Genomic DNA, 26,131 nt, shown 5'->3' on the forward strand with positions numbered 1-26,131 from the left:
AGATGATATAAAATTACTAACACAACAAATATAAATGCTTACGATCAAGCTAGTCGCTATGCCAACTGGCAGTGGCTCATCAGTCTCAGCTGTAGCAGCACTTGCCGTAGATATGGGCACAGATATCAAATGGGGCTGAATCCATGAGTTTTGGATTTGCTGAACTGTGGGGCTCGGGCTCCAGTGCCCCAGCGCGGTTTGCTGCTTAAAGCTTTTTTGTCCCAAATGCTGACTTCAGTAATCCTCAGTTCTGGGATTTGGAAATGATTGGCCATTTTAGGGTAAAAATAACCTTACAAACTGACAAAATGGCAACCGGACAACTTTCTAAAACTATGCAAATCAATATTCTGACACTGCTTTCAAGTAGCAAGCACGTGGGCTGGCAATGAAGGCCATTTGCAGGCCCACGCGTCACCCCTGTCCCATTGAAGGCAGCTTCAACAGCCACGAATCCTGGCCTGCTTTCAGGCACGATTGTGTCAAAAACACCATTTCAAGAAAGCACCTCATATTCAGTATCACTTTTTCAGCTATAAAGCTTCTAATATAGCTAGCTAAAGGAAATGGAAGTAGGAAGTTGTTTCAGCCAGTGTAAATAATTGTGTGTTTCAGGGCCAGCTTTTCCTGAGGTATTAATATAAAACCTAGGTCGTATTTCTGGTCTCTGCAATACCTTTAAACAGCTTATTTCATTTGCTGTTTGTTCAGTGGAAGCTTAAAATAAATCTGACTTGAACAGCCAATAATTTCAATATTTTTCTTACTTTCTCACGAATCAACTTTTCTGATGTCTTAAATAAAAAGCACTAAAGTGACAAGTGGCTTGTCTTTACGCCACCACATTTTTTCCCCTCTCAATTACATGCCATTAGTAGATCCTACCCACTATCTGAAAAAAAAAAAATTGGGGTTATTTTCACGAGCTAAAGGACCAACAGGTCATCCCAAGCTCCTTTTTCCAATGGCAATAAGTCATTTATATTCAGTTTTGGTATGCTATTGCTGAAGACGTAAAACTTCCTTCCTTATCTGATGACATTCACACTAAATTTGCCACTATGCAGTGGCATAAGGCATTAGTCTCTCTTTCTTGGTCAAGGACTGAGGTCAATACCTTTAGCGAGGGCATTTATGGACAACTTCACATTGAATCTTTTATCTCTTCATTATGAGTTTTGCTTTATTAACTGCAACCATTTGCCATTTTTTTCCCATTAAGATTAGTATGCCACGTTCACTTGACACCCATACATGTGTCACTCAGGTAGGCAAGTTACATATTTTTGAGACAGTTTGCCATTTCAAGCCATCTTTGCCGCCAGCCCTCCATTCCTAGCTGCGTCAGACATACTGCCTGTTCATCTTGCTGCATTACCTTTTTTCCAGGTGTGCTATTTTTGTTACTTTAAGTATGTTACAAACAGAGTTTTATATCCATGTTCTTCCAAAGTTCCTTGAAGCATTTTTTGTTTCCTCTGAGCAAAACATATTTTGTCTGTCCTCTTCCACCCCCCACCCTTCCCAGTATTTTCCTGGGGTGCTAGAACAGCTTGAAAAAGCACAAAGGATACAATGCTTCTCGTAGCAAATGCTTTATGTGAAAAAAACAATTGGGGAATATATATTGTATATGTATGTGTTTGTGTGTGTGTTTCTAAAGGCAACTTACAGCCTACTATCAAACACAGAAAAATACTAGATAGTAACGATTCCAACTATAAAATCCTCCCTCTTGTACTTGGTGGAACATATTTCCTCTTCACACATTTAGCCAGTATACGAGGTATGTTGCTTTTACTTTTATCTTTGCCCTGTCACTGTAACATTTTTCCGTTCCTCTGGTGTTTCCCAGAGGGGGGAGCCACCTGAGATTTTCCCAGGAGCATGAGTAACGGTAGAGGTGGGCACTGGGTAACTTGACCCTGCACTGTAGCTCTAGGTATCTCCAAAGAGCTGAATGAGCCATACTCTGCAAAAGATCAGCAAGCCTCACTTACGTCCAGTGAGTGAGTCCTTTGACTGAGACCAAAGCTTTGGCACATTTTAAGCCCCCAAATGAGTACTTATCCTATTACAAGTGAGCTTTTTCAATGAGTTGTTCGCTTGCTGTTAGCTGACACACTCCCTCACTAATTACAAAATCACCATCAGATACTTTGAGTTTCATTATTTGCTTTCTCTATAGAGAAAATTCTCTCTCTGAGCTATTGTCACTGTTCTTGTTAATCCACTGCCTTTTGCATCTGTTCCCAATTAAAAATTAAGGAAACATTTATCTGTGTCAATTCCATCCACTGTTCTTCAAAAGGGCTCCTCTGAGTTCGCAGCGCCCTTGTCATGCAGCTCCAAGAATGTGTGCACTGCTGATTCATGCAAAGTGATAAATTCACTGCTGTTTTTTGTACTTCGTTCAAAATGCAAAACATCTTTGCCCAGCACGTATGCATCCCCAGATTGTGTGAGCCTTCCTCTTTTCCCTTTTTCAAGGCCTTCAAACACAGTCCATCCCCACCTACTCAGCAAGAGCTTTGTTCCAAATCTTAGTAATGGTAAGTATGGTCTCTCCCTGTGAAATATGGTACTTCAGCTGTAAATCAGTCACAAATTTCCTTGTTTTCATATTCTTTTGGTATAACTTGTTTAACAGTGCATTGCTAGTGTTTCTTTTTTTTTTTTTTCCTGTGGAATTTAGCTCCTTGCAAATTGCTATACTTTAAAGATTAATTTGGACAACCCAAACTAAATAGAAATACTTAAATCAACGAGTATTCTGATCCTTCTCTGGTCAGAAAGAGGGCTATTTCAGGCCGTTTGACACTCCTGGTTTTGCTTTCTTCCAGATACTGAATTACAACATATTAAAACCTTCTTCCTTTGTCAGTCATGTTTCCAAAGGTTTCTGAAGCAGAGCTTCTGAAACTCACTCCACTCTTCCACTAATCATTTCCTGAGCTAATTCTGCCCCTGTTACAATAAGTTGCTCAGTTATTGCTCAGTGCTCTAGATGGTCTGCTTCTGGAACCCCCAAAGCCAACTGCCCAGCATTATATACATACAAACCTTTGTGATACAAAACCAGAGATGCTCCCTGTCTCACAGCAGAGATCCATCGAAGTCTGATCTCCTCTGAATTTAGGGAATCATGGATTTTAAAAAACGTTTAAAGCTCCTGACAGAACTGAAGAGGTGAGATGACAGAAGAAGAGAGATGAATGGTAAAATCGGGAGGCTGGGGGGGGAGTGGGAAGGCATGCAGAGGGATGGAAGCATGAGGAAAATGGTCAGAGCAACAGAAGACGAAGGCAAAATGGGAAAGAGGAGAGAGGAGATGGAGAGAGGAAAACGTTGTGCAGGTATCTCTAACTCCAACAGTCTACAAAGTTTTTACTTGATTAGCAGATCCTTGTAAGAAACAACAGCATTGAAGAGAATACCACACTACAGAAAAGCTAACGAAGTTAATTATGCGTTGTTATCATCTGAACTTTTCAAAGTTTCTATTTACAAAATGTACATTAAGTACATAGTTTGAGATAATCGTGTCATCAATGGCTATTTCTAATTAATGTTATTTCCAAATCATAGAAAAATACTGTGATCCCTCCATTTTCTTTTTATAAATAAATCAGTGATAATGCCCCCATAACGTAACTAACATTACACTGACTCTATAAAACCTGCAAAAGTCATGATGACAATGAGGCTATTTCTGAGTCTAAGTGAAATATGTAGGGCACAGAACCATGCATCTTACTGTAGATCTCATCCTCCTAGTTGGAATCCTGCTTTAGGGAGCAAACTGTCTTTTAACAGAGTTTAGATGGATACCTGATCACTTCGACATTGAACTGAACTCACACCACACACATATGCAGCCAAACACAGAAATTGGTTTACTACTGCTATGGGAGCTCAAGGAACCACACAAGAGGGAGTACAGCTCTGATCCTCTGAGATGGCTAAAAGCCCTCAGGACTGCACCTTGCTTGCATCCCATGTATTTTGAAGTATGTGACAAAATGGACATATACTTTCAAGTTAATCAATAGCACACAATTAAAAACCTGCATTTTACTCCCAACAGTATACAATCATAGAAGCATTTAGGTTGGAAAAGACCTAAGGACTCTAAGATGATCAAGTCCAACCACTTCCCTGGGCAGCCTGTTCCAACTCCTCACAACCTTTTCAGTGAAGAAGTGTCCCCTAATTTCCAACTTGAACCTCCCCTGGCGCAACCTGAGGCCATTCCCTCTAGTCCTACCGCTAGTTATCTGTGAGAAGAGGCCGACCCCCAGCACCCCACACCTTCCTTTCAGGCAGTTGTCGAGAGCAATGAGGTCTCCCCTGAGCCTCCTCTTCTCCAGACTAAACAACTCCAGTTCCCTCAGCCGCTCCTCACAGGACTTGTGTTCCAGGCCCTTCACCAGCTTTGTAGCCCTTCTCTGGACATGTTCCAGGGCCTCAATGTCCTTCTTGTACTGAGGGACCCGAAGCTGAACAGAGTACTCCAGGTGCGGCCTCATCAGAGCTGAGTACAGGTCAGTATCACTGACTTGGCCTCACAAGAGGCTATTTTCAGGTCACAAGCACTACCATTACCAGTGTGTCTAAATACAGCTACCTTTTAAAATACATTAATCTTTCCCTGAAAACAACATCTGCTTGAAATAGTGTACCTTAGCAACTTCTGATCCCTGAGTGAATTTTCCTCTATACCAGGGTACCTAGGACACCAAAGCTAAGTTTAAAGAAGGTCACTGACAGCATGCTGGCGTGCTAGTCCAAAAACCTGCCTAATGTGTATCATTTTCCATGAGCAACCCACAACAAACACAGAAGACAAAGTACATGCACGTGACTCTGCTCTTCACAAGCACTGCTGCAATGACCAGCCACCACCATCACTGCACACCTAACTAGATAAAGGCTATCAGAAACCATAATCCTTCTTGGAAATTCAGTTAAAAAGAAAGAGAAAGCCATTTTCCATGGACATAGTAATATTACTACTACTTTTTTTCAGGAAAATAGCAACCATAAATATCCATAATGTAAGTCTATATACAGAAATAATTCATCATGACTTATATTTATAATTAACTTAAAAAAAAAGTAATGCTAAAATTTGAATTGCATGCAACATTCTAATTCTGGCCATGTCAATAAATCTTCACATGATGCATCTATTTCTCTATAGCTCTCTACAGATCCTCATATTCTGACTATTTAATCAGCTGTTCTCCCTTCTTTATTGCAACAGTAAACATATTCCTCTTCCACTTCTTACAAAATAGAAAATATATGGCAAAAAAGTGCTACCAGATTCTAATCTTGATTGTTATCCATATGTATAACTATACATGCTCCTTTATTTTACAGGCAAGGAAACACACTGTACTTTTTTTCAATTTTATGTTTTTATGTAGCTACAGTCTTATATTACCCCAACTACTTTTTTGTTATTGTTACCTATGGTGCTATCTACTTTCATTTTGTTGTTGTCAATATTTTAATGAAGTCTAAACGTAAGAAAAGGAAAGTAAAATTGTTCTTCATTTCCACAGCTGTAACCTTATTAGAGAAAATACCTACTTTTATTTTAATTTCTTTCATACCAAGATTCATAGCCTAATCACTGAATGTCACCATCATCATCTACGTCTATTTTTTATTTCTCCCAAACTACATTAAGTTAAACTGCCTTGTCAATGAAATTTCACCCATAGCATTTTAAAGAGGAGTTGTCAAAATATTACTTTACTCTGCTGGGTGTTTTTAAACAGTTAACGGATACTATATACTGAAACCTAGAATATACACAAGTTATTGCTTAAATATATTTGCTGATGAGGTTTTAAATCTTGAATAGACCTAAAGCACGGAACTGAATATTTAAATATCATTTACAGATTAACTTGATTTTCAAATACCACGCCAAAAATATCATGAGGAAGCCTTCACCTAATACCACCGCGTGATTCTTGTCACCTGCATTAACGCATTTTTACAATGACTAGGAAACTACCTTCCTTTTTCTTGCAAGTGAGATATTCAGTATGACTTGAGCTACAGGGACAGTTTGGGCTATATATGCAGGGTGACATTTATAGTATTTTTAAAGCTATTGTTTGAGGCCTAATTAATACATTAATAGGACAGAACTTCCATCCTTCGAAGCACATATTGTAACACACAGTCATTTCCTTCCACCTGTCTGGACTGGACTTGGATATAATTTGTGTAATAGCATTTATACATACCGTCTTCATCTGTCTGGATAATGGTCTCCTCGCTTTCTTTCCTCCCTTCTGGGTTGGTTAAGATCATTTTGAGGCTGACATTCGTGTATGGAGGCAGGTGATCCACAACATGCTGTGGTGCTTTGGGGTCCATGTCCAAGCAGTCTGCCTTGCTCTCATTGCGTCCACAGAAGTAGTGGTAGCATATAGTGACATTGAAAGTGTGGCAACGAGTGATATTGTAGCCCAGAGATTCCCAATCCACAGCAATGTGTCTGGCCTGAATCTCAGCAATCTTCAAAGTTTTGGGTGTTCTCATGGGTTCTAGAAAACAATAAACCAAAGAAAAATGCTGTTAATGTTCTTCACCCTTGCACAGAACTGTAAGATATAGATGATAGCTATAGGGAAGTGAAAACAGAGGATGTACCTAGCACACACAGACATATTACTGGAAGAAGTATCATCCTTTGTACAGGTACCCTGAAGGGAAAAACTGCCACGGCCTCCCTGTTTTTTATTTTATTCTTCTTCTGTCTGTAGGTTTCAATTAGTGATTAAGACTTAGTAACAGTGAGAAAATGAATTGTTAATTAATAGTGTAGCAATTCAAAGCAATTGAGAATATAGACAGCAGATGCAAGAAGACTGACCAAAAGGCCACCCAGCTGTCACCACTGGCTTCCCTTCTTGATATCCTTTTTTTTTTTTAATTCTTTTTTTTTATTATTATTATTTTTACCTGAGTAAATTACATAATACATCACAGTGGGGTAAAGAGTCAACAGTCACTACACTATGATTTATCATGCCATCAGGCAATGCTATGTACTAATTATACTAATCATCTTACTAAGCCAGCAGTTACAAAAATGATGCAGATATTAATTAATGTTTATTATTTTGGTAATGAGGCTACTCATTCAAGCAAAAGCCCTGAGAAATATTGCAAAAGTGCTTCTGGATATTCACATTGTATCCCGCTTCTTTCAGACCCCCAAAACTTTGCCTGGCCACTGCTCTAACCTGGTAATCTCTGAACTGTGACTAAGCTTACCTGCTCTCCCCATGTGCGTGTCCACCAGCAGAGGATGTGATACTCCCCAAGCTGTCATCAATCTTTCATCATCTCTCTAGCGTATTCATTTCTCATGCAAGACTAACTTTTATCATTGAACTTAATTAAAATGATTACACAATGAAAATCATGACCATGACTATATATACGCTAGAGTTTCACTAGAAATACACCAAAGGGATCTTTATACCCTGCTAATACATACTTCTTCACCAGAGAAAATAGAGCCTGCTGTAGGTACAGCTGTAGCCTTGCGTCCTTGTTGGTGTAAGGTCAAAAGAGTTGAGATCATCCAAGGAAGTGAAATATGGCATTTCTCTTTCTGGGCCTAACTGTCCTGTGTAACTTGCATTTATGAAATGAGAGTCCCAACCAGGGTACCAGCCAGCCAAAAGCACAGATGGTATATTGAAATAAGGAAATGTCAATCAGTGTAATCTATTCAGCATGCAGTTTGCAAGACAAACTGCAAACATTTAGTTTCAAGCACCAAAACAACCAAATTCTACATATTACAAAGGTATTTCTAGAAACATGATGAGTGTTAAGGATTAAAAATTGTTCCTATTTGTTTCCATGATCTATCCTTCCCTTTCTGGGTTTTGGACAAGTATGTTCCCTTTGCCCAGAATTACTGATTTATCATATATATATGGTGAAACACACAAATGAAAAAACAGACTCCCTGGGCAGTAGCTTTCTAAAAATACTGTATAATGTGACAACAGAGATCTGAAGCTGAAAGATACCGTTGAAAAGGTCCTTGAGAGATAAGAGACTTGAAGAGAAGGAGATAAAAGGGCTTTAATAGAATAAACAATGGCCAGTGCTTTAGCAAGTACAGACAGGTGAGAGGCAGTTGTAAACAAAAAAGTATCAACAAGGTAGATCCACTGATGGAGCTGGTAAGAATCTTCAAAGAATCCGTATTTCTTTGGCTACCGTAAGTACTTAGAAAAAAACAAACTCAGGTGTTGCTTAGGAAAAGTACCATTAAAAAAATAAATAAATAAAATTTAAACATCAGCCTTTTCTCATATAAACAGCAATTAAAAAAAAAGTTATACATTCTGTGATTTAGATAATTTTGCAGTCTAAAAGAGTAAAATGTTGTTTTGTATTGTAGGCTTATTTTTCTGTCTAAAATGGATTGCTTCTTGTCATTTTATTTTTTTCCTTTATTATACTAATCCAGGCTATGCCTCCAACCACCCACAACAGAGGCAGAATTCAAATTTGATTTTAAAGTTTACCGGAACCTCTAAAAGAAGCATAATGTGATACAATTTGTCTGGTCATGAAGGTTGAAACTATTAGTGTTTGAAGCAGACTTTCAGTAACAGAAAATGTACTACATTTTCATCTTGCTTCCATTCTGGCGAGCCTTAAAATGCATTCACACTATGGGGTACAGGACTTTCAAAAGAGAGAAGAAAAAAAGAAGAACTTTGTTAATCTCGAAGAAAAATTATTTTACAATTCTATGCAAATTTTACAAATGTGTAACAGTAGCAGAGGAGCTATTGAAAAGCATCCTTTATTCACCTGTCAAAAACAGAAGAATGAAAGACAGAGTGTGATCTCACTTTCTCACAACTATTCCCTTCTTTGGCAGAAATTAAACAACTTCTGCAATATTGAGATGGTAATTAAAGTCTGCAGAGTCTCTCAACAGCTTTGGTAAACTCTGCCAAAATTCCCACTGCTCCTAAAATGATGCTTTAAAAACACAATTTTACTCTCGCCTCTGGGCAACATTCATCTCAGGGATCTCTAGAGGTAAAGACCGATTGTTTTAAACTACCACACCACAAAGCCTCCATCTGTAACACCTCACTAGAAAGCAATCTCCCAATAATTATTTTTTCTCAGATAAAACACCATTGAATTTCTGAGCAGGTTTCCCAAAAATCCCAGCATCTCATTAAAAATAATTTTTTTCTAGATAGCGGCAAAAGGGCGTGTTCAACTACCATTTTTTCCTTTCTCCCTCACACTTAAGGTACTCCATCTTCCTGAAACGTTTTCTTAATTGTGAATTAATTTTGATTTACGCATTCTTTCTGATCTTTGGATATTCTTTCTATGCTACTAAACCCAGTAATTCATTTAATCTGTCTTCCCAGTTGTTTTTCCCCACCTTCCCTCTTTCAGCCATAGCTAGAACTTTTATCCAAAACGCCTGGGCATCCAAGTCCTTGACTTCTTGCTTTTTCATTGACCTAATTATGCCAAATCAGAACCCTCTGCCAAAGAGGGAAGAAATAAGACTCTCTCAAAATCTATTCATTTCTTAACCTATCAGCTGGAGTTTCAATAATACTAACAATGGCAGATAGTCCTTAATATTTTCCAAACGTTAATTTACCAATTACCCCCGTGAGACCGGTAAGTGTTGTTAATCTTTTTTCTGCAAGGAGAAAAAGACACAAAAAGGTTAATGGCTTGTTCAAAGCTCCAAGGTGATTTACTGCCAGTGCCAGAAGAAAACTGAGTGGTCCCCATCTCCCAGGTCATCTGTGCTCTGGCCACCAGGCAGCAGTGGCTCAGAGCAGCAGCCCTTCAGAGATTTCATTTACACTTGACTTTCCGGTGCCTATGCAGGAATGTGAACTCTACTGATGGCTCCTCAGATCTAGCTCCTTCTTAGAAGAGTTCATGTCGTCTTTCTTAGAACAAGTTTGAAAGCATAACAGTGCCCAGACACTAAATGAAGACCTAAGCATTAAGCCAAGTTATTTGAAAAGCAATAGTTTGGCTTATTCATTTCCAAGTTAATACTCTGAATCAAGTTCTAACGAGGGGGAGGATTTTTAAAGATACCTTGATTTTGAGTTTAGAAATTGCAAGAAGCAACACATTTTTATTGTTATTTAATCCTGTTTTTAAAATTAAAATTGGGAAAGCGGTATTTATAATTTATTTTTTTCAAGCCTTTCTCTGCAATAGAAAACACATTTAACACTGAAGGCAGCTCCTTGTGGTGACGGCAGAAAGTATTTTGGCCTCCTGTTGTTGCTAGAAACTCAATATCCTGTGACTGTATCAAGCACTTAAACATGAACATCCTGACCAGCAGGGTCACATCCTCCAAAAGAAACACAGCAACAAGGCATATGGAGGGTTTGATGGTGTCGGGGTGTTGACCTTTAGGTCAGTGAAAATACATAATTCATTCTTCATATGAGAGACTGAAGAAGGAGGGCTTCAATCCCAGTTTTAGCTGCAGACGGTAAAGTACAATTCTTACTAACTGCCTCGTTATGCCCTTCGGTCTGTATGATTTCCTCCAATAAACCTACCTTGTCCTCCAGAGCCCCTCTCCAGTGGGCGTGCTGCTCCCTGCCAGACCCCCTGCCTGCTGTGGCTGCTTCGACCTCCACGCAGCCCCAGCTCTGCCTCCTGCCCTCAGCACCTGAACTCTGTTATCTTCCTCCTCATCGCTCTCACCGCACCTCTTGGCAAACAAACGCTATCATTTGCTCTCTGACTCAGATCCATCACCCAGTCTGACTGCTGTTACTCTCAATTAAAAACAGAAGCATCAGGAGAATATTAAAAGAAAAGAAAAAACAGTAATAAAAGATCTCTACATTTACACAGACTACTAAGTCCTCATTCCTTATCCAGAAACTGCATTAAATAAAAGAATTACATGGATGTGCCATTCACTTGCAACAATTTATGGATCAAAACGATTTAACCCAATGTTATGGAATAAAATAAAGAACAGCTTTAGTAATTCTCCAAAGGTTAATAATCCAGGGATAGTTGGCAAAAGAGACAGAACCTGTTGACCCCACACCATCTCTCAACTGCCGGATGATTTAATAAGAAGCTCCAGATAACAGATAAAATGAAATTCAATTTCTTTACTGCTTGATAAGCAACACGTGATACGACAGGTCAATATCAGAGCCTCTTTGTAGAGATTGTCTTCACTTATACAGAAATGGCAGTGAAAACAAAAGCCTTCACAGTTATAGAAGAAACAAGGCGAGAGCATGCATTTCCTCAAAATCAATTTTTAATGATAAAACTTACTACCTGAATTACAAATATCCCATTAAATAAGACTAGGAAAGCATGGTAAGGTCCTTTGCTTTTTCAGCCTTTCATCAGAAAGCCAAAACGTTGATTGCAATGTGCAGTTATCTGCAAGGGGAGGAGGAATTAGGTTTTCTGACCAGCAGGTAGAACACACATTTTTTCGCATTAAATGGAAAACTATCAGACCAATTTTAAAGCACAAACACTTCGAATAAAGATGGTGCTTCTTGAACACTGCCATATGCTGTCACCCAGTGCATCCTGCCAGTGTATATAATTTTAATTGGGGTTGGCTTTCTGATTTCCAACCCCATCCCCCCCCCTTCAACTATTTCTAGTAAGGCATTACAATGAGGAGCTGACTTTAAACTTCTACTTTACCTACACTGACTGAAATTCATATCACATTTCAAGAGTGACTCAGATCACTTCTATTGGTGACACAGAAAGAGAAAACTAAGTGGTAGAATCTCAGGTTCAGGAAGGCAAGATAATGCATAAATCCACACAAGTTTTGAGGGAACTACAAACAGATGTGGGACTTACATCGCATAAAACCTCTGACATACAAAAGCAAATGTATGACAATTAGTAAAGGAGTAGAGTCAACTGGATTTCAGATAGCAATCCTGTACTTTGAAACACAGTTTCTGACCAAACGTCCTTTAATTATCTTGCCCTGAGACTTTAAAATAAAAATGACATAGGAAAAAAATGTCCTAATTTTTCTGCTAATATTCAGTCTGAACAGCCACTGGAATTCCCCAGACTTTTCTTTATGAGAATATGAGCCTCTCTGTCCTGTGGCTTCTCCTGACCTTTCCAGGAGGGGTCTCTCCTTGGCATGTGGAAAATAAAAAGAGGATTATTCTTAGATGTCACTGTGGCTCCTGCTGCTTCCTCGGTTCACGCAAGGTCATACAAAAACAAAATGTTCCCAAAACTCAAAAAAAATGTTACAGTCCTCCTGCTGTAAAGAATTCTTCTAAAAAGACCACTAATAAGAGCATGTAAGAATGGCACGAGTACACTGGAGAAAGTATGATGACAAAGAAAACAGCTGACAAATATGTAGTAAGAAAACAGTTTCCTCACTTGCTCGTTTCAGATGCATTACTCTCAATTATTACTTTTGTTACCAGTGAGCAATGAATAGTGTAGAAAGATTTTATATATATACTGACTAAGCTCCCTCACATAAAATCGGTTGAGATTGCTGTATATAAAAGTGTATCACTTGTTGAACAGGACTGGACTAAAGTTATCATAAATTTCAACACACAACCAGAGTCTCAGGAAGAGAGAACAACAACTGTGATCACTTCTGCATTTCTGTGGGTGATCTACTACCTGCTAGCATCCTCTTTGCCTTCACAGTCACTTAATTGTAATCATCTAGTATGTAGACGTGATTTTAAACTCTATCTAAATTCCCTTTATGACCAAGTCAGAAAGAGTTTAAACAAAAAACAAACAAACAAACAAAAAAACAAAAAAAAACAACAACACGGGTACAACATAAATCAGCTGACATAACTTACTTATGGACTTTAGAAGGAGAGAATTTGTGCCTCAAAAGCACTCGATCAGTCTCTCCGCTGACCAAGAAGGCAACCATGACAATTCAGAGGTGGACATCTACAGTTGGTCTGATGACTTGCCCAAAGGCAAGACAAATAGTGTGTAGAAGAAAAGCACTGGGGCTTGGGATCTGACACATCCACGTTATATAAATATGTTGCATGGTTTTACTAGCTGTATTTTGTACCCTTGAATTGATTGTCCTCCAGTGGCTGAAGGTACACCACAGAAACTTATTTTCCAGTTCAGTTTCAAAGAAATATGGTTTGCACATTCTGAGACAGCTCTATGATGCAAAACAAAGTGTACTAACTGGGGACAAGCAAGAGATTTCCACCAAAAGCACACTCCTTTAGCAAAGCTAAAGCACTAACATACTGCCTGTCAGTCTCTATTGGAAAAATCTAGGCCATCTTATTTGAAAAGGAGCATCCTATAATTAAATTATGTTATGAACAAACAAAAAAAGAAAACCCTAGGTATGTTGATCTGCCCTAGAATACACATGAGGAAAACCTTGTGTTTCAAGGACCTAATAATCCAAAAGAATGTAGTTCAGACTCACTCCCTAAGGAACATAAATCATACCAAAAATGCCTAAATTACACTGCAAATCTTGCAGGGAATATGTGTATCCTATTGAGGTATGGATGCCTACGTGATGTGCTTGCCAGAGGGCTACCTACAACCATACAGCTTGAAACTAGGTATAGCTCTTGGAAGAATTTAATCTGTCTGAATATGGCTCTAGTGCTGAAGAAAAGGAATAGCCATGTAACTTCTAAAAGCAATGCATGCTTCTTTAGGAGCTTCTACAGAAAACAGAGCTTAAAACAAAGTTGATGTAAGAACATACGTTAAATAACAATATGATGATAATACAAGAAGGCCCAATTTATTCAGACATCCCAAGAATGCCATGCATTTCAGCCTAATTTCCTTGAACAGCTCTTTCTTTCATGACAGAATAGTTCTCATTTCCTTTTCAAGTTTCTTTCCTCTAACTCTGGCAGATTTCTGACCATTTCTAAGTAGAGTTAAAGGCCAGCTTAGAAGTAAAGGCAAAATCAATTAACAACACAGGCCTTACCCTTACCTACTTAATGATACTTCATGAATCGTTTACTTAGAGCCACAGACTCTTTCATGCTATCTGTGTGCATTCCTAGCCACGCCACAAAAAATCATCCACTAATTGGATCAACATAGACTTTTCATTTGTTATTAGAATAATAACCTATTATCCTAGATACTCCAGTTTGGGAGCATCTGCAATCCCTCATATCCAGAAAAAAATCCCTCATATTCGGAAACAGGGCATCAGTCCTGTATGTAAGTACAGGTCAGAAAGTCTAACCAAGGTATTCTTTATTTTATTATTCTCCTCCTCTCCCCTAAATCTTGTTCCATGTCGCCAGTTTAGAGGCTTGACATTTGCCAACCAAATCTGAAAATTCAGGCTTTTAATCTTTTTAAACTTAGAAGCATAAAGAAATAGTGAACATCAAAGAAAGGCAATTCAAATGAAGTTGAAAGAAACCGTACAATCTGAGGTAATTTCAGCAGTCAGACAGAAAATGAAAAATTAACAGGTATGCATTTCCGTAATAAAAATAGAAGGAATTACCGATCATCTCCTCTTTCAGATGTGTAACGTATATAGAATGCAAAATAAATAGGGATGCAAACACACAAAAAGAACCCATTTTGTGTACATTAGCATGTCCATCTATTCCTCACATGAAATATGCACCCGGAATAAATAAAACAATAGCATTTACACTGTACTAGCAGTATAGATTTATGTTGTTGCTAACAAAGGTTATAATGCAACTGCATAAAAAATCTATGAGATTTTCCCCTTTGCATGTCATCCAGCTAACTTATTAAGCCAGTTTACAAATTTCTTATTGACCATGTACCTCAGGGAGCTGAAGAAAACATACGAATTATTACATAGATAATCAGCTGTACTACACTAGTTTCAGTAGCAATGAGAGGATATTCAATATATTCTAGAACATATCTTTTTGGATGCAAAATATAGCTGTTCCTACTTCAGAGGTATAGCAAAGAGATGAAATATAACTGCACTACTGACAATTATTTGCCCATTCCCTCTTGATAGTATGTTTATTCTATTGCCTCCATGCATGATTAACAGTTTGTGCATCCTTCACATGTAATCAATAGCTGGGAAGCCCTGTATTAGCTTTAGAGATTAGACATCCCTTGATAATAAATTCAATTGATTCCTCTGATTCCTCCAGTTTAGCTTAGCTGCAGAAATCCCATTACTTTTTTTTTTTTTTTTTACGTTTTTTTTGAGTTTAAATTAAAAGGAGATATATAGTCTAGGAGCAGAGAGGAAAAGCTGCCATGACCTCTGTAAACTCATTCCTCCAGATGAACAAAACTATCTGGTGTTGTGAAACATGAATCAGCATGTCAACAAGCATCAAGTCGCAAGAGTAAACACAAGGAAAGCCTGACATTTTAAAATTCCTAGGAAACCTATCCACGACTGCGATGGTGGAGATAATTGTCTAAGGTCAATTACAAAATTAACAGTGATAGGAATAAATGAACCTTCAACATAAAAAAAATAACAAATAAATTAGAGGCATGGTTCTACTGAATATGAATGAAAGACCCATCATCTAAAATAACCCATACATATATATAAAAAGAATTTATAATACATATTTACGTACACATTTTACCCACCAACCTAGTGAACCTAACCACTTAACAGTATGAAGAAAGCATTTACAAACATTTATTTGAAGAAAAATCACCAGATTTCTAAGGTGATATGTTTTTCATTTCCCTCCAACGCACATTCATAAACATCATTTTATGTCTATGTACAGACAATGTATTTGGGACCTTAAGATGTTTTCAGTATTGATGCAAAATGCCTAAGTTGGAGTAGTGTGAATAAGCAATACAAAAGTCTTCTATGGATATCATTAAAGCTTCCTTTATCCAGTGTATAAAAATATTGGTCCTTCAAGCCAGGAAAATTAAATATCACCATATGAAATAGAGTGACTACAGTCACAGAACACAGTCTATAAGAAACAAACAGAAAACACAGAAGAGAGACTCGGTGAACGGAACTATTGCCACATTCACCTCTGATGGATGAGAACTGAAAACTGGAAATGAATGAGAAATGAAAACTGGAATTGAAAGCTGGAATCATGATACTCAAAGTTTTTACACATACGTCTGCATGCGTGTATGCACACAGGCATTCCCCCACATGCAGATACAACACTTATCCCTCAAACCGCATCCTCTCTCTGCACACTCAGTGCAACGTTCTCGACTCACTGTGCCTCTGTTCCCATTTAGCCCCACCTGGCTCCTGGTGCCCCTGGGGCTGAAGCCCCTTACCCCCACCTGCCCCTGCAAACAGCAAAGGATGGAATTTCTCTCGGTTAAACAGCCTACAACTCGGTCCTTCCCATGCCGTGTTTGCATGGCAAAGCCTAGCAATAACTGTCACACTGTGCTCTGGCTCTGCCACTTTGACCAAACCAATATATAATGCAATTACTATGCACAAATTATATACAGACATATATATCCGTCATCCACTGTGTATGATTAAACTTGGCTGAAACAAAAATTCATCAAGTGGCTTAAAACCACATACCATAAATGACACAGACAGTGCTGCTAATAACACCCCTTGTTATATTATTACTGAGTTTCTACTATAGATGTCAGTACTCAAGCAAATCAGAATAAGAAAGGATGTATGAAATGCCCTTTCCCACTGGTAAACGATACTCTGTCTACAGCAAATCTCAGTCTTCCCCTCCTGGAATACATCTCATTTGTTGCTGTTATGGCTCTCATTTAAATTTTAGATGAGCAGCATATGTTCAACAATGGCTGATAGCAGGACACTATAACGATCTGAGTTTGAGATTCTGATCTACCTAAGCCTTACTGCAATGAAGAATGAATAAAACCAGATTTACAAAAATCAGGCAGGAACCTGCATTTTCAAAATTATTTTTCTTTTAAAAAACTTAGATGCCTAGGATAAATTATTAAGGACTGTAAAAATACACTAAGGTCTAAACTTACTGTTATAGATTCAAATGATTAAAATAAAAAATGTACAACTGAGCCCTCCATAAATGTACATGAAGATTTTAAAATATTCACAGGATCAATGGAAAATGCAACATTTAAAGCCAACAGAAGCTTCATAAATCTATCGCTGTATCATTCAATGCATATGTTGTCTACTTCTTGTTCTACCAGTGAAAAAATACTGGTACTGATTATTATTATTAACCTCAAATGTCCAAACTTGTGGCTTCTATTGTACAGAAAACTTTTCCTTAAGTACCTGGAAATTTATTTAGTAAATTGGCTTCATTTTGTTCATAGGTTCATTCAAAGCTAAGACAGTACTGTGAAAATGTAAGAAAGCTTGTTTTCTTCATAAATGAAGACAAAAAATAAAACAGGTGGGCCAAAAAAAATCCTCTGACATTAAAATCTTGAAGAAAATAAGAAAAAGTTTTCAAAGGTACTTAAAATGCTAAAATTCTGGTACGGTGCCAAGCAGGCAAATAAATTTTTAAATAAATTTTTAAATTAAAAAAAATTGTCAAAGCTAGATACTTGACTACCACGAATTTTACCACTTTTGAATTTTGATGAAACTTTTGGACCTAACTCACTTACCCACCTGCAAAAAAATGAATTATACAAATAAAAAAACCTTCTTAAAATATTGGTCAATGGCCAATGCCAATTCAATATCAAAATGTGATGGCTTACCCTGTGTAAGGAATCCTTTTTCCTTATGCATCTAGCATACTTTTAGCTGATATTGATTACAAAAATTTTATACAATAAAAACTGTTCTGTGCATTTTAAGCAACCCCATTTCAATTCAACTGTCCCTTGACGTATCTTAGACAAAAAATGTATTTTTGAGTAAACAGGAAAAGCACTGCTATAATTTTCTAATGTAACAGTCATTAGATGAGAAAATGTAAATAATTAGAAAATACAGTCTAAGCTTGTTAATTTTCAGAGGAAAAAGGCTTCTCTGAAAAGTCCTTTTACGTGTTTGCTTTCAGAAAGGAAAAGGATGGTAAGGATAAAATGCTTTTTATTTTGGCTTTATTTGCCCAGTGTCTGGGCAGAATTCACGTGGTGTTGGTTCTCTTTCCTACAACCGTCTGGCTACAAAGGTTTTGCAAGGCCATTTTGGGAATGGGGACTCAGTCCTGCAGAACCCTTTGCTCCTGGCGATGCCATTGCTCAGACCGAGTCCGAGTCTGCAGAGCGGAGCTCTCGAGCTCCTTTTCTGTGCCGTGGGACAGGGGCCTTGCGACAAAGAATGCAAAAGTAGTGAAAAAGCCTCACTCACCAATGGGGGCACTGGCAAGCTGTGGAAGTGCTTTCTAAAATGTGCTGTGAGCTCTAAATAATATATTTCCATTTAACATTTAACTGCATAAAATACTCCAAAAAGAACTGTCCTGCTGCTTATGTTCAATCAGCTAGTGTTTCTCGGAGCTATTGTTTTCTGGCTAAGCAGAAACTTGGAAAATGTAAAATAACTCACCTGTAGCAAAACAAGGTAATTTGTTTTAGAAACAGCTTTCGCTTTGCAAAAAAAAGGTGGCAAAGCCAGCAATTTACTGGACCCATCAAAAGAAAATTATTTTAGATGCTGTTGATAGTAACTTCTACTCCTTTTAAAATGAGATGTTTTGTATAAAATGTGATTAATTAATGAGCAATTGATCTTGCTTTGTACAGAACAGATGGTGTTGTTAAATGCAAACCCAACAAATGTAGTTTTCATTCACATGCAAATGTAAAGGATTAGTTCTTCACTGGAAAAAGAGTCACCACTCTTTACTACGTCTTTTCTTATTCTAGGATGTCTATCCAGTCCATGCTGCCAGTCATATTGAATAGTTTTACGTTTTGACTTTCAGAAAGATATTGTACTAGCACAGTTGTCTTGGCTTCACAGTTACAGCAAAGCAACTGCTGATGTGATAGTGAGACCAGCACTACCCTAAGTCACCCAAGAGAGTGTCAATCATGCTTGCTGAGTAAGTGGAGCATTAAATTATTTTTTTATGCTGATGTTGTACGTGCTGAATCACTGTCATCATACAATCACAACAGAATGCAAAAAAGAAAGGCAGGCAATTAGTCAAGTCAAGGCCACACAAGCACACATGGGATAATTTGCAAGTGCAGGCTAATTGCTGGACACCGGCTTCATGTCACTTAAAATAGATTTATTGCTGAGTGTAATAAATGCTCAAGAATAAAAAAAAACAACAATCCCCTCCTCCCAATTTATTACTGAAATGCTTAAAAATTCTGCTGAGTGTCTGTTCACAATTTTAGAGCTACCTTCTCTGCTGTAATTTTTTTTAACCTCTTCTAACTGTTAACCTTTTAGAGACTGGCATAATGCGTACACATGCGATCTACTACCATCCCCTCTGGTCGTCACAATCAACCTACCAGCTCATAACCTTTACTGACAACCACAATAATCTGCTGGATTAAAAATCTGCTGTGGAATGTCTTTAATATCTCTAGAAATATAAAATTCCTCAGAACTAGTTGAAGACTTACAACTTGTGAAATGGTTTTCTGACTTACATTCCAAATATACCTGATTCTTTTGCTTTCCCTTTCAAGATGACTCTATTCATATTCCTACCCGTACCCATTCATACCAGCTATTGATTACCAGCCTTAATTTCCCACTACTGGCCACATTCTCTAAAACCATCTTCTCACTTTCTCCTTGAATTGACCCTTGAAGTTATGCCCGCTCATGCCTTCCCAAATGCATTAGGCAAAATTATACTACACAATTACTTAAGATGCAACAAGGACAACAACAACAACAAAAAACAAAATACTTGTTTGCCTTTCCCAATAGTCCCTCCATCTCTTGCTTTTGACTTGCATGTCTGGAAGAGAGATCGAATGACAGAGTCATAGAATTCAGCTTGGAAGGGACCTCTGGAGGCCATATAACACAACCTCCTACTCTAAAAAATTATATCAAGTTGCTCAGGAACTTGTCCAGCCTATTTCTGAATATGTCCATGGAGGGGGATTCTACATCTTCTCAGGACAACATGCATGCAGTATGAATATACCCAAATATAGAATTTATAAATGCAACTTCAAGCCTTGAGCTGATTTCTAACTATTTGGTGTTTGGAACAAAACTCCAGAGGAGCAGAGAATTCCACAGTTCCCTACAAAACCTCAGACTCTACCTTCACACTGGCAAGCACTTCACTTAAATTTCACCTTGTTTCACCTTGTCTGACATACAACTTTGCAGTTCACAAAATAACAGAAGCATTACTTCCTATAAAAAGACATTTTTTATTGAAGTATGTAAATTAAATGTCCAAAAAAAGTTGAACAGAAGAATTTAGCTCTCATCTTCCCAAACTGCCTGATGTTAGAGAACAGAACTGATGAATCCCCTTTACTCTGGTCTACATATTTTCCACCATTATTTAGAGAAGTTTGACAAGGGGCTGCTATTGAAACAAAATGGGTTGAGGTTAAGCTGTTTAATAACCCTTGAATTACTACACATATCTTCCAGAAATTTGTAGCTGTATTTTTTTTTCTTCTTTTCTCTGAGAGAGAGAGATTAAGTTGTTTTTAACTCCTAGGGGATGTGGTAACAGAATTCAAGAACAGATCTCAATCATTATAAGTGTGCAGTGATGCAACTAAGTAATTGGCCTTCTTAAGAAAAGATGGGAAAGGCCATTTAAAATCTGAACATACAAGACACTGAAGCCAATATTTTCACATCTACACAAAATCATGCATGTCAGAGTCTTGTGAGGTACTGGCTAATATCCTTACACTTTTCTGATCTGTTCTGCTACTGTAATCAGCACTATGATTAATGAAATTTATGCTTTCAGTCTGCTTTAACTGCTATATTACCAAAGAAGTGCAGTGCTCTTTTCAGCATTACAACAAAATGAGTAATCTGTATTAACTGCTTGTGAGCAAAGGTTTTTATGCAAAGATTGAAGAGGCTGATAGAATATGTGACTTCCACAGCTAAGCATTTGAATCAAGCCAGTTACTGTCAGGGAGAACTAGCTTACTTAACAGTGAGGTCTATCATCAGATATTTCTGCCAGGCTACAGTAGGGCTTCAATGCTGGCTTATCTAAGTGACACATGGTCTGCAAGAATGAGGGCATGTACTCTGAAAGGAGAGAGCACAGGTTGTATTTCAAGCATAACTCCTGAATGGTTTCAGAGAAAAAAGTCACCATGGCTACAGAAATTTCAAAGCGAAGAGCAAATGCTCTACTCGGTTTGTTTCCCAAGGAATGATCATCCCTCAAGAAACACATCCAGTAAGTATTTCATCCCAAAGGGACAACAGACTGCTTGTCCTCTTCTGGACACAAATGCTATTGCCTAATTAAAGCAGGGTATACAAAATGACATTTCACTCATTTGCTGAGGAATTTGCTGGGGCTTTTAAAACTACTCTCTGTTTAAATGTACATATTTTTTTCTCTAAGGGCAAAAATCCTCATGGAAATTTATCTGAAATTTCTGCTTGTTTTCTTTGTTGTTGCTGGCTCTGAACACTCATTCTTGCTTAGCTATCTTGGTCAGACCATGACTGAGCAGTGTGCTAGGAAAACTGCCATCTGCCATAGAAAGTGTTCAAAATACTCTGAGTTGGTTGATCTACTTATCAAATTTACCTAAATATAAACATAACTGAAGAAGTTCTCCACCGACTCATAAGAAATTAATTTCAATTAAATAGCCTACAAACCAAACAGCTTTGTCTTTAATAGAACTTGTTGGAAACAGTTTTACACTGCGTGCAGTTTATGCAGTAGTTTAAAAGCCACATTATAACAGTCAGAATTTGGCAGTTGAGAAGGTCAAGCAGTCAAAGCCAAAAGACACCAGAATATGTTGATAACAATAATAGGGACTAGTTGCAAAGGTAGGTGAAGTTGCAAAACTTGCATTGATTGCCCTCGTCTCCATTTGAGCATGAAAATCCAACAAGTTTCATTTCCTTAATACTCCTTGAAAAAAGACAAGATGAGAAATAATTTTAGTGATGCTGTTACGAAGTAAAAACAAATGACTGAGCTGTAGCTATGATTACAATTACGATTATACTTTGGTACCGCACAGATGATAATATCCTAGCATTATGTGGTTTGTGCTACTGCTTGAGTTCAATTTCCTTCAGATAATGTATTTGGATTCCATAATATGCCTCTTTGGTGAAACCAATAACTGAATCCAGTGATAATTCCTCAGAGAGTTATAATTTATGGCAATTGTCTGTTTCCACCACTTTTCTCAGTAATTTGTTCCAATGATTAATAGCCTCACTGTTAAATAAGTGTGCCTTACTTCTAATTTGAATGAGCCTGGCCTCAGCACGCAGACATTAGAACTTCTCACATTCTTCCACCTCTAGAGTAAAGAAGCCTTTTGTACCTCATATTATTTCTTCCCCAAATACTCTGCAGTGTATACATACATAGTGCACTCCTCACCTCCCACCTTCCCTCTGATAGACTTAAATGATCAAGATCTTTAAGCCACTTACTGTGAGAACATGTTAAGCAATGACTCCTGTTCTGGCACTCTTATCCCTTCCTCCAAAATATTCATTGCTCTGTTGAAAGCCTGGACACAGGATGTGCACACAGAATATCAATATTTGTCATACCCACAAAATCACAGCTTTCCTCCTCTGTTTTTGTCATAGTACTATACAAAGAACTATTGTTGACTGTTTAGCTTCGTCCCCCTAAAATTCTCAGGTTTCGGTGCTACTTCTTCCAAATGAATTTGTTTATATTTGTATGTAGATAGTAAGACACGGTATCTGTACTATCTCTTCCTTAAACTATCACAGCGGGGAAAAAAAAAGCAGAAATCAAAAAACAAACCTAACCCACAAAGCAAGTTCATAAGTAACAAAATTCTGATGAGTTTAACATCATGAACTTACGCTGTGAGCTATCTTGCCTTTGCAGACTCTCACTTCACAGCTCAAAATGTAATCAAAATATTAAAATTTTTGAGATTAAAAATAAACATAACCATCTAATGTAAGGATCAGCAAAACTTATCTGCAAATATCTTCACTAGTTTAATTTGCTCATTGCCCCAAATTTAGGATATGCATCTACAGATTTGTGTATATTAAAATGTGACAATTATGCCACATTATCGTCTGCACAGAAAAATAAAAACAAAATCAGAGAAGAATGCCAATGCAAGGGGAAAGTAGGTCATGCTGTCTCCCTATATAAACACCACAAAAAAAAGTCATGCTTGACTGCAAAAAACAATCATACTTTTTTTTTTCTTTTTCTTAAAGATGAGTGTCTTACTGAAAGTCACTGAAGCTTCCCCAAGGACAGCTTGAATTAGAGTCAGAGGCCAAACATAAAGACACCTCTCTGAAACCTAATCCCCTTGCCCATTTAAAATGCTTCTGCAGCTTCGGATCAGGAAAACACACCACTGGGATTTCACTGGCAGTTTTTCTTGTTTTTCTTTAGTGTTTTCAAAACCAAATAACTGAAATATCTGAACAAGTATCAACACAACTAAAATAAAAGCAGATGGGTTCAGTTAATCTTTTCCTTTTGCTACTTTATGTTAGCTTAGATTTTTTCCCTTCCAAAATACTATCTTCTGGCATTATCAACAGTCTTTAGAAGACAAAAATGCATTTGAAATATAAGTGTTACTGCTGCTGGTTTATACAAAAGGAGAAACTTAGTCCTAGTTTCCACCATCTTTCTGAGCTATTCCTGTCCGGGTATGGAGTTTGTCTAAGAATGATCCCTGTGCCATTTCAGCTGAGCCTGCAAGCACAGCACCTTTGTTGACCCCATTACCGTGCCAAATTTGTTCAGATATTAGCTCCATAGAAAAATTAAAACAGTAAGTAGAGCTAGGCAAGCATTATAAGTTACCTTGAAAAAATTAAGGTTTTCATTCAGCACACCCTATTTCCAGTCTCCGTCTGTCACAGAACAGTAACTTCCAAGGGTCTTTCTGGAAGTGTCTGACAGCTCACCGGGGTCTCCAGCAGACCCTATGCACCCACTCTCACTCCTTTTGCCATAAACACCCCCATTCCCCTGCCCCACCTGTCTACCTTAATCCTCATACCCCCAAAATGTTCCCCAGTAAAGGCTCAGGTGTGTTGGATTCTACTACCATAGCAGCTGCAAAAACATTTCCCAGCTCTTGACTTGATCTAACAAAATTATCAGCAATTCCAGATACTTGTTTGCTGGACCGATGCAAAAATCTGAAGTATTTTATATTTTATTACTTGCAAACAACAGATACAGAACCGAGGCAGACGCTGTGGGCATAAAAATGTCATGAAATATTTTTATATTGTTTGCAACAAGCATTTTGAAAATCAAGATGGAGGTACTTCAGACTCTCCACCATCTTCTCTCCAACAGTGCCAGGACCTCCCCTGCCTTCCCCATGTTTCCAGGGCTTCTGCCCACCCAAATGGGGCATCTCGGAAGCATTCTTGTCTCGTACAGATGAAATCACATAGGACACAACACCACGCAGAATTGTAACTGGGAGAGCAGTCTCCCAGGCCCCTGTGCCCACTGCCCTTCCACACCGAAATAAGACGTGCTAGTAGAGAGGGAACACGGCCGAGGCACTGGTAGTCTTAGGCCCACACCACACAAAAGATTGCCTCCCTACCTACTTTCCTTCATTCTTAAAAATGAATGTTATTTATCAATAAACAAACTGTTCGATTGACTTTTTTTTTCTTTGGTCAAGACTTCAGATGATGAACTAAGGCTTAAAACAAAACAAAACAAACAAACAAACAAAAAAAAACAACACAGAATTCCAGGAGAGGAAATTTCAGTTTGAATTAACACAGCAGAAAAAATCCCCATGTTTTTACTCTCTTCTACTTTACATTCAGAGCTGAAGTCTGGGTAAAACAAGACAAGATATGTAATAACGACACACTACAAACTTTCTAAATACCTTAGGGAAAAAACACGAGTTCTGTTTACAGCTAACTCATGACACTGTACAAATACTTGAAAGTATTCTTTGTGCTTTACCTCCCCTCCTCCTTTGAACTTCATTTGTCAATACATTGACAACCAACTAACCTTTAAAAAGCTGGGTCCCTGTGAGTGCTTTTACTCTACTAAATGAAGCAATTATTCCAGTTGCAAATTCAGCCAACCTGCTTATTCACCTCCGCCAGCAGACAGTAAGTGTACTGAACACTTATTAATTATCACATTTCAGAATCAATTTCTTGCCATTTGACGGATGAGGTCTGTATTTCCATCTGCATCTTTCAGCTGCTTAACAGATATCATGTCTCGTGTCACAGTTACCAAATTTCCTGGAAAGCCTCCTCTGACACATTTTTGTATGTGTCATTAGCAATATCAAACACCGGTTTTGTGTACAAATATTGCACTGTTAGCTTCCTTCACAGGTGTGCTACCCACAGGGTAACTGAGAATATAAGGAAAACATTAAAATTACTTCATTTTTTCCCCCATAACACACAGAACAAAACAATACTTTACAAAACGTGTGTGTGTGGTGGTGGTGGATGTTAAAAATAATGTTTTGATAGGAAAAATCTAAAGCTTTTTTTCACAAATGCAAGCAGGTTAAATTTTTTGTAATACTAACTGAGTGTAGTATAGATGTAGTAACCCAAGTTAAATAATCTTCATAGAAAACTAATTCATTCAGTGGAGTAGTGTCAGAACTAATAAATCACTACCTAAAGCCCTGATACTGTTTCTAAAACAGGTTATGTTTTGCGAGCCATTTCTGTCTCTGAATGCCAGCCCAATAAACCCAGACAAGCAAAAGGCAGAATGCTACTTCGTACTGGAAGTAATCTTTACCTAAACAACAGCCGACAACTTTTCAGTTGATTTATAATCTGTTTATAAACAGTATCCCAACACGTCCACGTCTGCACACTCTACATTTACTCACAAAGAAACATTACAATGCTTTTATTTAAAAAAGCTAAGAAAACCATAAGAGAAGCCTCTATTACTGTCCTACAGCCAATGCAAGCTGGAATTTT

At 37.8% G+C, this 26,131-nt stretch overlaps 1 protein-coding gene across 2 annotated transcripts in view; it reads right to left on the reverse strand.

Moving 5' to 3' along the window:
- Positions 1–26,131, reverse strand: part of PTPRK (protein tyrosine phosphatase receptor type K) — a 418,532-nt gene that overhangs the window by 93,866 nt on the left and 298,535 nt on the right. For both annotated transcript variants that reach the window (XM_035538686.2, XM_035538685.2), the window contains exon 8: positions 6,267–6,569. In XM_035538686.2, the coding sequence (XP_035394579.1) occupies positions 6,267–6,569 (303 nt within the window). The remainder of the gene's footprint in view (positions 1–6,266; positions 6,570–26,131) is intronic.

Source organism: Cygnus atratus, chromosome 3, assembly GCF_013377495.2.
Source record: "Cygnus atratus isolate AKBS03 ecotype Queensland, Australia chromosome 3, CAtr_DNAZoo_HiC_assembly, whole genome shotgun sequence".
NCBI lineage: Eukaryota > Metazoa > Chordata > Aves > Anseriformes > Anatidae > Cygnus > Cygnus atratus.